General features: G+C 44.2%; 2 protein-coding genes across 2 annotated transcripts in view; one reads left to right on the forward strand and one right to left on the reverse strand.

Moving 5' to 3' along the window:
• The window catches only part of LOC141113417 (E3 ubiquitin/ISG15 ligase TRIM25-like), a 102,375-nt gene extending 96,027 nt beyond the window's left edge, over positions 1-6,348 (forward strand). The window contains exons 2-3 of the mRNA XM_073606475.1: positions 556-743; positions 6,327-6,348. Of these exons, the coding sequence (XP_073462576.1) occupies positions 556-743; positions 6,327-6,348 (210 nt within the window). The remainder of the gene's footprint in view (positions 1-555; positions 744-6,326) is intronic.
• A 4,036-nt stretch (positions 6,349-10,384) lies between these two features.
• Positions 10,385-13,407, reverse strand: LOC141113734 (E3 ubiquitin/ISG15 ligase TRIM25-like). The gene has a single exon (XM_073607018.1). It carries the CDS (start codon positions 13,335-13,337, stop codon positions 11,763-11,765), a length of 1,575 nt encoding a protein of 524 aa, XP_073463119.1. The 5' UTR covers positions 13,338-13,407; the 3' UTR covers positions 10,385-11,762.
• Between the last annotated feature and the right edge of the window lie 707 nt (positions 13,408-14,114).

Here is a 14,114-nt window from a genome sequence, read left to right on the forward strand (position 1 = left end):
TACCACGTCCACAGTCACCCCTCTGTCCAAGTATAACATGTCTACAGCCACCCCTCTGTCCAAGTATACCACAGCCACCCCTCTGTCCAAGTATACCACGTCCACAGCCACCCCTCTGTCCAAGTATACCACGTCCACAGTCACCCCTCTGTCCAAGTATAACATGTCTACAGCCACCCCTCTGTCCAAGTATACCACAGCCACCCCTCTGTCCAAGTACACCACAACCACAGCCAACCTCTGTCCAAGTATACCACGTCCACAGTCACCCCTCTGTCCAAGTATACCACGTCCACAGTCACCCTTCTGTCCAAGTATAACACGTCAACAGACTCCCCTCTGTCCAAGTATACCATGTCCACAGCCACCCCTCTGTCCAAGTATACCATGTCCACAGCCACCCCTCTTTCCAAGTCTACCACGTCCACAGCCACCCCTCTGTCCAGGTATACCATGTCCACAGCCACCCCTCTGTCCAAGTATACCACATCCACAGCCACCCCTCTGTCCAGGTATACCATGTCCACAGCCACCCCTCTGTCCAAGTATACCACATCCACAGCCACCCCTCTGTCCAGGTATACCACATCCACAGTCACCCCTCTGTCCAAGTATACCACGTCCACAGTCACCCCTCTGTCCAAGTATACCACGTCCACAGTCACCCCTCTGTCCAAGTATACCACGTCCACAGTCACCCCTCTGTCCAAGTATAACACGTCTACAGCCATCCCTCTGTCCAAGTATAACACGTCCACAGCCACCCCTCTGTCCAAGTATACATATAGTTACATAGTTACATAGTAGGTGAGGTTGAAAAAAGACACAAGTCCATCAAGTCCAACCTATGTGTGTGATTATGTGTCAGTATTACATTACATATCCCTGTATATTGCGGTCATTCAGGTGATTATCTAATAGTTTCTTGAAGCTATCAATGCTCCCCGCTGAGACCACCGCCTGTGGAAGGGAATTCCACATCCTTGCCGCTCTTACAGTAAAGAACCCTCTACGTAGTTTAAGGTTAAACCTCTTTTCCTCTAATTGCAATGAGTGGCCACGAGTCTTATTAAACTCTCTTCTGCGAAAAAGTTTTATCCCTATTGTGGGGTCAGCAGTACAGTATTTGTAAATTGAAATCATATCCCCTCTCAAGCGTCTCTTCTCCAGAGAGAATAAGTTCAGTGCTATACCATGTCCACAGCCACCCCTCTGTCCAAGTATACCACGTCCACAGCCACCCCTCTGCCCAATTATGCCATGTCCAGAGTCACCCCTCTTTCCAAGTATACCACGTCCACAGCCACCCCTCTGTCCAGGTATACCACGTCCACAGCCACCCCTCTGTCCAGGTATACCACGTCCACAGTAAGATTTGTTTGAAAACTTCTGTCTTTCATGAATCCATGCTGTCTGTTGCTTAAAATATTATTTTCCAGCAAGAACTCGCCTATGTGGTCTTTTATTAAACTCTCTGGTATCTTCCCGACTATAAAAGTTACACTAACAGGTCTACAGTTACTTGGTAAAGACTTTGTTCCGTTTTTAAATAGTTCCTCCGTTAACCACAGCCAGCTCCCACATTGAAGATGGCAGCACTGGGGCCCCTCAGCAGTAAGAAGAACTGGCTGTGGTAGGGACACAGCATTGTCCCCCGGGCACTGGTAAGTCCGCAGCTACATTATATGTAAAAAAAATAATAATAACTAAAATAATAAAATCAAAGTTTCTCTTTAAGTTTAAAAAAAAAAATCCAACTTCTGAGTAATTTTATTTTTTGGCACATAAATTCTGTATTAAATATTAACAAATCACATGATAAAAATACAACAGCAGAGAAATAGGAAGGAAGAAAGAAAGCCAACAGAACATTATCAGCAAAATAAAGGTCAACATAGGAAAGAGGGGGATTGTGAATGAGGTGGGTGGGAGTGGCTAAATGATAAGTCGCTTTTGAAAAGGATCGCAGCATAACATAAATGCAATGAGTAAATATCACAATCACATGTATGGTGAAAACAATAATACAGCATGGCAGACTCATAGTATGGTGCGTGGATAAGATCTTCTATGTGGAAACAAAATAAGATAACAGAATTTTAGTACATACAGTATATTAGGATCAATAAATCATCTACAGAATGGGTGTATCCAGTAAGCCCAACGCGTTTCGTGTATATGAAATTACACTCGTCAGGGGCAGGTGCACTTGGGTCTACAACAAAACATGAATAAGTCAATATGTACCATGATTGAAACCATATGTGGGAGAAGTATATACCTATAGGGAGAGGGATGTAAACTCATCCCTATGGATACTTACAAGCCTGTAGAGCAGGGGGTCTCAAAGTGGCGGCCCCTCCAGCTGTTGCGCAACTACAAGTCCCATGAGGCTTTGCAAGGCTGACAGTTACAAGCATGACTCAGGCAGAGGCATGATGGGACTTGTAGTTCCCGTAACAGCTGGAGGGGCCGCCAGTTTGAGACCCCCTGCTGTAGAGTCTGTGCATCCAGACAGGGAGGTATCATTCCCGGGAGCTGATATAGGGATGGAGACATGTGTTCCCGCATGTTTCACTTAAAGTCCCAAATTTGTCCTCTTTTATAAACCAAATTAGGGATGGAGGTGCGTGTAGTGTCTATTAGGTAGTCTGTGACCATGTAGAATTGTATAATATATACTATATATACAGGGCAAGGCTGGTCCTGGTCTGCCTCTGAATGTAGGCTTCTTTGACATATTTTCTTCAAAGTCTATGACAATCCCAGGCCAGAGATGGACCCTCTTCAGTCTGCTGTGATCCAGATATGTTGGGCTGTGTTTTGTTGTCATTACCCGGGAATTGCGATGCCAGTGAGAGCCCCACCCCCACCTTTCCCTCCCTATCAGCATCTGCTGTTGTGGAGGACTAGGCAGGCTGGTCTCTCCTGGCATCGGCACCACACCTCCACACCATGCGTGTGATGTCATTTGGCGTTTTGGCACCGGTGTTTGTGTTTTCCCATCAGCGTCAACACGCGGGTGGGAATATGCCTAGCTTGAGGAGCGGCGGACGTCCCTCTGGCAGGTATGTTCCCCTTCCCTAATTGTTGCACCTCTGTGGAGCCGGCTGGTTACTCTGTGCACATATAATCTTCCCATTCACTGTCAGCCTTTCCACCAGGCAGCACATCCTTTCCCTCACCGCACTAACATGGACCACATACAAATAGATTTTTCACCACTATATCAGGTAATTACATATAGTTACATAGTATTACATAGTTACATAGTAGGTGAGGTTGAAAAAAGACACAAGTCCATCACGTCCAACCTATGTGTGTGATTATGTGTCAGTATTACATTGTATATCCCTGTATATTGCGGTCATTCAGGTGATTATCTAATAGTTTCTTGAAGCTATCGATGCTCCCCGCTGAGACCACCGCCTGTGGAAGGGAATTCCACATCCTTGCCGCTCTTACAGTAAAGAACCCTCTATGTAGTTTAAGGTTAAACCTCTTTTCTTCTAATTGTAATGAGTGGCCACGAGTCTTATTAAACTCTCTTCTGTGAAAAACTTTCCTCCCTATTGTGGGGTCACCAGTCCGCTATTTGTAAGTTGAAATCATATCTCCTCTCAAGCGTCTCTTCTCCAGAGAGAATAAGTTCAGTGCTCACAACCTTTCCTCATAACTAAGATCCTCCAGACCCTTTATTAGCTTAGTTGCCCTTCTTTGTACTCGCTCCATTTCCAGTACATCCTTCCTGAGGACTGGTGCCCAGAACTGGACCGCATACTCCAGGTGCGGCCGGACCAGAGTCTTGTAGAGCGGGAGAATTATCGTTTTATCTCTGGAGTTAATCCCTTTTTAATGCCAATATTCTGTTTGCTTTGTTAGCAGCAGCTTGGCATTGCATGTCATTGCTGAGCCTATAATCTACTAGGACCCCCAGGTCCTTTTCCATCCTAGATTCCCCCAGAGGTTCTCCCCCCAGTCTATAGATTGCATTCAGATTTTTACCACCCAAATGTATTATTTTACATTTTTCTACATTGAACCTCATTTGCCATGTAGTCGCCCACCCCATTAATTTGTTCAGGTCTTTTTGCAAGGTTTCCACATCCTGCGGAGAAGTTATTGCCCTGCTTAGCTTAGTATCGTCTGCAAATACAGAGATTGAACTGTTTATCCCATCCTCCAGATCGTTTATAAACAAATTAAATAGGATTGGTCCCAGCACAGAACCCTGGGGAACCCCACTACCCACCCCTGACCATTCCGAGTACTCCCCATTTATCACCACCCTCTGAACTCGCCCTTGTAGCCAGTTTTCAATCCATGTACTCACCCTATGGTCCATGCCAACGCACCTTATTTTGCACAGTAAACGTTTATGGGGAACTGTGTCAAATGCTTTTGCAAAATCCAGATACACCACGTCTACGGGCCTTCCTTTATCTAGATGGCAACTCACCTCCTCATAGAGGGTTAATAGATTGGTTTGGCAAGAACGATTCTTCATGAATCCATGCGGATTACTGCTAATGATATCATTCTTATTACTAAAATCTTGTATATAGTCCCTTATCATCCCCTCCAAGAGTTTGCATACTATTGATGTTAGGCTAACTGGTCTGTAATTCCCAGGGATGTATTTTGGGCCCTTTTTAAATATTGGTGCTACATTGGCTTTTCTTCAATCAGCTGGTACCATTCCAGTCAATAGACTGTCTGTAAAAATTAGGAACAACGGTCTGGCAATCACTTGACTGAGTTCCCTAAGTACCCTCGGATGCAAGCCATCTGGTCCCGGTGATTTATTAATGTTAAGTTTCCCAAGTCTAATTTTAATTCTGTCCTCTGTTAACCATGGAGGTGCTTCCTGTGTTGTGTCCTGAGGATAAACACTGCAGTTTTGGTTACTGAAGCCCCCCCGATTCCCTTGTGAAGACTGAGGAGAAGAATAAATTCAATACCTTCGCCATCTCCTCATCCTTTGTAACCAGATGTCCTTCCTCATTCTTTATGGGGCCAATATGGTCTGTCCCCATAATTATTTGCTCACCTTTTTTAAACCTATGTCCCGTTAGTATTTAGTAGTTGTCCTTTTTCACACTTTTTTTCTCCCCCCCCCCCCCATTTCCTTTCATGATGGTTTTTTAACCCACATCTTTACTCAGGCTTTAGTCCCTCTAGTTCATCTATTATATCAGACTCCTATCCTTTATTTGGCTTGTGGTGTTGGGTCTCTATTATATTACACTTCAGTAGTGGTACACTACAATACGTATTTACAATGCACCGATTGTAACTAATTTCTAGAATTTGAACCCACACCTACCACCATTTGGTTATGTGTTTCTCATCTTTGTTGGGATCATCGTACGCTCCCAGTCTTTTCAATGTCGGGTTACAACCTCGGCTCCCGGGAACGATACCTCCCTGTCTGGATGCACAGACTCAGGCGCTACAGGGTCGGTATCCATAGGGATGAGTTTACATCCCTCTCCCTATAGGTATATACTTCTCCCACATATGGTTTCAACCATGGTACCTAAAAGATCATAAAAGCAATGTAGGGAACGAAGAGCCTTGACCGACGCGTTTCGTCCAATTTGGACCCCTGTAGAAGTCCAAATTGGACGAAACGCGTTGGAAAAGGCTCTTTGTTCCCTACATTGCTTTTATAATCTTTTATGTGATCACTTTTTATACCATTGTATATTGGTTGGTTCCAATAAATGTACCTTTCTGATCTGCACCATCGGAGCATTCTATATTTTTTTTCCCCATACCTTTTTGGTTCCATGAGAGATCTGGACGTTCCCACTATATGTGTTGTTTTCCTCGGTCCGGTGGACATCATCACAGCTGTTCCAGTCTAGAGGAAACACCTTTGGAGATCTAGGACCCCTATCACCACCTGGGAGAACCATCCGTCTGGATCCTTAAGCCTGTTTGATTCCTTGTCATTGGCATTGGAATCCACCTGATCCGGTAAGAGTGTTTACACCTTCTTCACTTCAAGAGCCATTATTAGACCAATCGCATGTCGGAGGATTTCCTCAGTCTTATTAGATTTGTCATCCATCTCATCTTTTTATGTTTTTTTCACATACACAATGAACTGGATCAAACCTTTTCATCACTGAACTCTGTTAGTTCACACATATGTGTTTTATATATATATTTTGTTTTAGGGCTGCATTCTTCACATGATCCTATTCGAATTTTAGTCACATTCTAGTGTAGCTGCTTGCCATTTTACTTTATTTGATTGGGTTAGCGCAGTTATACCATTTACACATGGTACATATTGACTTATTCATGTTTTGTTGTAGGCCCAAGTGCGCCTGCCCCTGAAGAGTGTAATTTCATATTGACGAAACGCGTCGGAATTACTGGAAGCACCCATTCTGTAGATGATTTATTGATTCTAATATACTGTATGTACTAGATTTCTGTGATCTTATTTTGTTTCCACATGGAAGATCTTATCCACTCACCATACTATGGGCCTGCCATGCTGCATTATTGTTTTCACCATACATGGATTTTTAACATGTGATTGGGATATGTACTCATTGCATTTATGTTATGCTGTGATCCTTTTTGACAATAAAAGGTATCCTTTTCAAAACCGACTTATCATTTAGCCACTCCCACCCACCTCATTTAAAGTCCCGGAACCCCCCCCCTCTTTGCTATGATATAGGGATGGAGACATGTCTTGCCGCACGTTTCACTCAAAGTCCCACATTTTTCCTCTTGCACAGTCGCAACCTAAAGCAATATTAGACCCAAAAGCAAACCTTTCTTACATTGCAGCTTCCCAATTCTTAGATGTGACGGCTGCATTAGTTTCCTTTTTTTTTAGGCTTTCTTTCTTTTGTTTTCAGCAGGTGATCTGGCCAGTAGGTCTGTTGTTTTTCAACAGGAACATGCTCTCCTGCAGATGTAGCAGTTACAGGGTTGAGACAAAACATTTACCACCGACAGGAGGTACTTACAATGATCAGCTTTTATGTAAAACCTTTATCCCAAAAGGAACAAAACTGTAACTGTTTATAAAATGTGAGCTGCAGTTCACCTTCAGTTTGTTGGTGTATTTAAATCTATTAGTCCATCTAACACTCCCCCTCCCCCCCAGACTGACCGCTGCCGTGCAAAAAGGTGCTCCCTGTGCTCCTTCCTCCAGAATGCAGGAGGTGTCTGCCGGCCACCTGCGATCGCTTGAAAGAGAGCCAGAACAGGGATCTGTCAAAGGAAACAGACAGATCCCCGTTCTGACAGGGGAGGAAAAGAGAGGTCTGCTGTTCCTAGTGATCAGGAACAGCGATCTCTCTCTTCCTTCAGTTAGTCCCCTCCCCCCCACAGTTAGAATCTTTTATCCTTTTAGAAAAATTACAGAACATTTCGTTCAACTTGCACAAATGCTTTCGTCATTTGTGCAATGAATGTTTATATAATAGACTCCTTATTTTAACCAATCTAGCTTTTGATTCTTAAAGTGTTACTAAACCCAGGAGCCTGCAGTCACTATATCTGATCTCCCCAGGAGCCTGCAGTCACTATATCTGATCTCCCCAGGACTCTGCAGTCACTATATCTGATCTCCCCAGGACTCTGCACTCACTATATCTGCTCTCCCCAGGAGCCTGCACTCACTATATCTGATCTCCCCAGGAGCCTGCAGTCACTATATCTGATCTCCCCAGGAGCCTGCAGTCACTATATCTGATCTCCCCAGGAACCTGCACTCACTATATCTGATCTCCCCAGGAGCCTGCACTCACTATATCTGATCTCCCCAGGAGCCTGCATTCACTATATCTGGTCTCCCCAGGAGCCTGCATTCACTATATCTGGTCTCCCCAGGAGCCTGCATTCACTATATCTGATCTCCCCAGGAGCCTGCATTCACTATATCTGATCTCCCCAGGAGCCTGCATTTCCTATATCTGATCTCCCCAGGAGCCTGCATTCCCTATATCTGATCTCCCCAGGAGCCTGCGCTCACTATCACTATATCTGCTCTCCCCAGGAGCCTGCATTCACTATATCTGATCTCCCCAGGAGTCTGCAGTCACTATATCTGGTCTCCCCAGGAGCCTGCAGTCACTATATCTGATCTCCCCAGGAGCCTGCAGTCACTATATCTGATCTCCCCAGGAGCCTGCAGTCACTATATCTGATCTCCCCAGGACTCTGCATTCACTATATCTGATCTCCCCAGGAGCCTGCAGTCACTATATCTGATCTCCCCAGGACTCCGCAGTCACTATATCTGCTCTCCCCAGGACTCTGCATTCACTATATCCGATCTCCCCAGGAGCCTGCATTCACTATATCTGATCTCCCCAGGAGCCTGCATTCACTATATCTGATCTCCCCAGGAGCCTGCATTCACTATATCTGGTCTCCCCAGGAGCCTGCATTCACTATATCTGATCTCCCCAGGAGCCTGCACTCACTATATCTGGTCTCCCCAGGAGCCTGCATTCACTATATCTGATCTCCCCAGGAGCCTGCAGTCACTATATCTGCTCTCCCCAGGACTCTGCATTCACTATATCCGATCTCCCCAGGAGCCTGCATTCACTATATCTGATCTCCCCAGGAGCCTGCATTCACTATATCTGATCTCCCCAGGAGCCTGCATTCACTATATCTGATCTCCCCAGGAGCCTGCACTCACTATATCTGGTCTCCCCAGGAGCCTGCATTCACTATATCTGATCTCCCCAGGAGCCTGCACTCACTATATCTGGTCTCCCCAGGAGCCTGCATTCACTATATCTGATCTCCCCAGGAGCCTGCATTCACTATATCTGATCTCCCCAGGAGCCTGCATTCACTATATCTGGTCTCCCCAGGAGCCTGCATTCACTATATCTGATCTCCCCAGGAGCCTGCACTCACTATATCTGGTCTCCCCAGGAGCCTGCATTCACTATATCTGATCTCCCCAGGAGCCTGCATTCACCATATCTGGTCTCCCCAGGAGCCTGCATTCACCATATCTGATCTCCCCAGGAGCCTGCATTCACCATATCTGATCTCCCCAGGAGCCTGCACTCACTATATCTGGTCTCCCCAGAAGCCTGCATTCACTATATCTGCTCTCCCCAGGAGCCTGCACTCACTATATCTGATCTCCCCAGGAGCCTGCATTCACTATATCTGCTCTCCCCAGGAGCCTGCATTCACTATATCTGCTCTCCCTGGAGCCTGCATTCACTATATCTGCTCTCCCTGGAGCCTGCATTCACTATATCTGATCTCCCCAGGAGCCTGCATTCACTATATCTGATCTCCCCAGGAGCCTGCATTCACTATATCTGCTCTCCCTGGAGCCTGCATTCACTATATCTGCTCTCCCTGGAGCCTGCAGTCAATATATCTGCTCTCCCCAGGACCCTGCGTTCACTATATCTGATCTCCCCAGGAGCCTGCACTCACTATATCTGATCTCCCCAGGAGCCTGCATTCACTATATCTGCTCTCCCCAGGACTCTGCATTCACTATATCTGATTTCCCCAGGAGCCTGCATTCACTATATCTGGTCTCCCCAGGACTCTGCAGTCACTATATCTGATCTCCCCAGGAGCCTGCAGTCACTATATCTGCTCTCCCCAGGAGCCTGCAGTCACTATATCTGATCTCCCCAGGACTCTGCATTCACTATATCTGCTCTCCCCAGGAGCCTGCAGTCACTATATCTGATCTCCCCAGGAGCCTGCAGTCACTATATCTGATCTCCCCAGGACTCTGCAGTCACTAGATCTGCTTTCCCACAGTACACAGAAAATGGAAATGCAATTATTTTAGTAAATATAAACTTACAAATACCTTTTATCATCAGCAGTATATAGCAGTCTTGTGACTTCTACCAGTGTCTGGTTAAAGCTTGTAGAAGAAGTTTTCATTTTCCTCTGACTGTCCTATGAGGCTGCAGGACCCCTGACCCTCTGTCTGGACAGTGCTGATTGGCCTTGAGTTAGAGCTGCATGATTAATTGTTAAAGAATCGAGATCATGATTCTACCCCCTCCCGATCTTAACACAGCATTTCCTCGATTCATTGCAGAGAGTTCTCTGTTCACTGCTGACAGCTGTCCAAAAAAATAAAAAACAGGCCGACTGACAAGTTTATCACAACATTCTTGGGTGGAGATAAAGAGAAACATTGTAACATTTTGTTCTTTTTAGATCAAAGGAATAAACTTCTGTCTGTAGATGAGGGCAGTTTAACCACTTAAAGACTAAACATTTTTCTGACACTTCAGTATTTTTTGCTAAAAAATTACTTAAAACCCCCAAACATTATATATTTTTTTTCAGCAGAGACCCTAGAGAATAAAATGGCAGTTGTTGAAAAAAGTTATGCCACACTGTATTTGCACAGCGGTCTTTCAAATGCTTTATTTTTGGAAAAAATACACTTTAATGAATTAAAAAAGAAACGAAACAGTAAAGTTAGCCCAATTTTTTTCTATAATGTGAAATGTTACACCGCGAGAATCGTGATCTTTATTCAAAGCAAAAGAAAACAAAAAACTGGATTCTCATTTTAGCCAGAATCGTGCAGCCCTACCCTGTGCTGAGCACATGCACCTTCACAAAAAAAACTCTTAAGAAATTCACACCAAACTGAGCATGTGCAAAGTCCCCCCAAGGATCTGTTTTATCAGCAAATGGATTCGGGACTGTGGAAGAAGGGGAGGAGCAGAGAAGACGGGATTAAAGAGCCTTTTTACACAATGTGCAGGATTAACAAGCAAGCTTCTGCATATACACACTGATTTTACTGTTGTGGGTTTAGTAACACTTTAACCACTCATCCTATATGTGGAATGCAGGGTAGAGGGGCTCAGTAAAGGTGGTGGTCAGCTCCATCTAGTGGTCAACATGTGGTATTTCTCAAAAAGAATACATTTTGGACAGTAGATGGAGCTGATGATAGAGGCATTATTCTCTTAGAAAAATTACTGGACATTTCGTTCAACTTGCACGAACGCTTTTGACTAGACATGTGCAATTCCTTTCGTTCCTAATTAGTTTTTCGTCAAAATTCTGCATATTCGTTAATTTCAGAAAAATTGGAATTAATGGATAAACGTTTAACAAATTTTTCCAGAAAACAAATTTCCGAAAAGAACGATAATTCGAAAGAACGAAAATTCGAAAGAACAAAAAACAAACATTCGGTTGATTTCTATTATAATTTAATTATTAAGTTTAGTAACCATTATTATAGTTTTTTATTATTATTATTATTAATAATAATAATAAAAACTATAATAATAGTTATAAACTAAAAAATTATAGGTATTGGCATTTCCTTTCAAATTCGGCTGTTAGTGAAGGAAACAAATTATTAGGCATTATTATAGTTTTTTAATTATTATTTATTAATAATAAATAATAATAATAATAATAATAAAAACAAACTATAATAATATTTATAAACTAATAAATTATAGGTATTGGAATTTCCTTTCAAATTTTCAAGAATTCAAAATTCAAGAATGACCGAAACACAGTATCTATAAGAATGGAACGTACCTAATTAGAATTTTTCTGAATTTATTGGAAATAATTAATTTTTATCATAACGAATGATCCGAAAAACGAAAAAAATTAACTAAAAACAAAAAAAAAAAAAAGAATTTTGGCCGTGCACATGTCTACTTTCGACATTTGTGCAATGACTGCCTAGATAATAGATATATTACAATAAATGTTTATATGATGGACCCCTTACTTTAACCAATCTAGCTTCTGATTCTTAACCACTCATCCCATATGTAGAATGCGGGGTAGAGGGGTTCGGTGAAGGTGGAGGTGAAGGTGTATAAGGGTCTGACGGTATCCCCGAGCTCATAAAAGGATAAGGACCCGGCCTTATAATCCAGACAGATCACTATCCTCTGGGAAGAAAATTTGTCAGATAGCTGGATAGATTTACTATCATGCATCACGGAGTATTTCTTATTAGTTTTGCACAAACACCAAGACTTGTCATTGTTCCCGATGTAGGAGTGCTCCCCTTTCCTCTCTATACCGGCATAGGCCACCCCTATCATCCAACTTCCCATCTTACTGGTCTCCACCTCCCAGAAATGCTGCCCCGATGAAAAGCTCTTTGTGCTCAAGACCTGACAATCCTCAAACCTCTCCGGTGAATCTGGGTGTTCTTGGTTCTTCGAATAACACGCCCTTTTCAGGTCATCATCTATTTGAACAAATTTGGCAACTGTGTTGACATCCAACAATATGTCAAGAGCTTCTTCTATGTGGATCTCCTTCTTTAGGCGTGATACCATATTAGATAAACCCGAATGCAGAGTTAGTGAGATCAGATTCTTATCCAGATCACCAGCATTACAAAGAAAGGTACCGTCCTTCTTTGTGTCCTGATGTTCTAATTCCTCGGGATTAGGAAGGTCATTCATTCCTGATTCTTGTTCCTTTAGGACCGCCAGTGAATCTTTGGTGTTGCACAGTTCTTCAATGTACAACATCTTCTTGGATAGCTCACCCTTCTTGATTTCCAGCTGCTGGATCTTCTCAGAGATGGACAATGACATCTGTTCTTCTTGCCTGCTAATCTCCGACAAGACCCTCTTCTCCAGATCATCCATCTGTTTTCTGAGGTCTCTTAAAAGGGTGGCGATCCTCTCGGTTTCACTGGTCAGTTTTCTCTGCACTTTTTTGTTGTGTCTCTGAAGGGTTTGGACTTCTCTCTCGGCCTGCTCCCTCTTTGAGGTCAGTTCCTTTAGAACGGTTCTCAGTTTCTTCTTTTTCTTCTCAGATGCGTCATCCGTTGGTTCCACCTTGTGTCCCCTATGTTCTCCAACCAAGCAACAGGTGACACAGATGCAGGTAGAGTCCTCGGTGCAGTAATACTCCAGGATTTTCTTGTGGTTGGGGCATTTTCTGTCTTCCAGGGACGTGGTTGGATCCACCAAGACATGTTCCGGTGACTTGCTGTGTTTTTTTAGGTGCTTGCCGCATAGAGAAGCTTCGCACAGCAGACAGGTCTTCAAAGCAGGAACAGGAGAGTCACAATAGGTACAGAAGACCCCGGTCTCCTCCTGATCTGGCCGAGCAGTGAGAAAACACTCGGCGATGTTACGGAGGGTTATGTTTTTGTACAGGGATGATCGATCCTGAATCTTTTGCCTGCAGTCCGGACAAGAATAGCCTCCGGTCGCCTCCTGTTTATCCAGCGTACAGTCAATGCAGACCCGGCAGAAGTTGTGTCCACACCTAAGGGTTACGGGATCCTTATAAACGTCAAGACAGATGGAGCAGTTCAGACCTTCTCTCACATCAGCAGACGCCATCGTAATAATGGAGGAAGAATGAAAGTGAAAGCTGAATCGCTTATCGAAAATGGAATGTGACTCAGAGCTCAGCACTGCGGGGAGCGGCTTTGTTTCTAAAGCCTCTGCTACAGGCAGAGCTCCCGATTGTCCCCCATTTGGAGGTTCTGCTACAGGCAGAGCTCCCGATTGTCCCTCATTTGGAGGTTCTGCTACAGGCAGAGCTCCCGATTGTCCCTCATTTGGAGGTTCTGCTACAGGCAAAGCTCCCGATTGTCCCTCATTTGGAGGTTCTGCTACAGGCAAAGCTCCCGATTGTCCCTCATTTGGAGGTTCTGCTACAGGCAGAGCTCCCGATTGTCCCTCATTTGGAGGTTCTGCTACAGGCAGAGCTCCCGATTGTCCCTCATTTGGAGGTTCTGCTACAGGCAAAGCTCCCGATTGTCCCTCATTTGGAGGTTCTGCTACAGGCAAAGCTCCCGATCGTCCCTCATTTGGAGGTACCGGCCCTCTCTTGGAGCCAAATCCCTCCTTTCCCTGTGATATTTTGTGGAGCCCAAGATCACCAGCCAGCTGTGTTGGTAACAGCAAACAGTCTTTAACCATTTGACTTCCGAAAGGTTTTACTCCCTTCATGACCAAGGTATTTTTTGCTCTACTTTAACTGGCAATTGCTTGGTCATGCAGTGCTGTACCCAAATGAAATTTACACTCACCGGCCACTTTTTTTTTTAGGTACGCCCGCTCAATTGCTCGGTGACACAAATTGCTAATCAGCCAATCACATGGCAGCAACTC

Source organism: Aquarana catesbeiana, linkage group LG12 (assembly GCF_042186555.1).
Source record: "Aquarana catesbeiana isolate 2022-GZ linkage group LG12, ASM4218655v1, whole genome shotgun sequence".
In the NCBI taxonomy this organism is placed as follows: domain Eukaryota; kingdom Metazoa; phylum Chordata; class Amphibia; order Anura; family Ranidae; genus Aquarana; species Aquarana catesbeiana.

What these genes read in the sequence shown, in the direction of transcription:
- LOC141113734 (XM_073607018.1), bottom strand. Translation starts at nt 13,337, where the DNA reads ATGGCGTCTGCTGATGTGAGAGAAGGTCTGAACTGCTCCATCTGTCTT.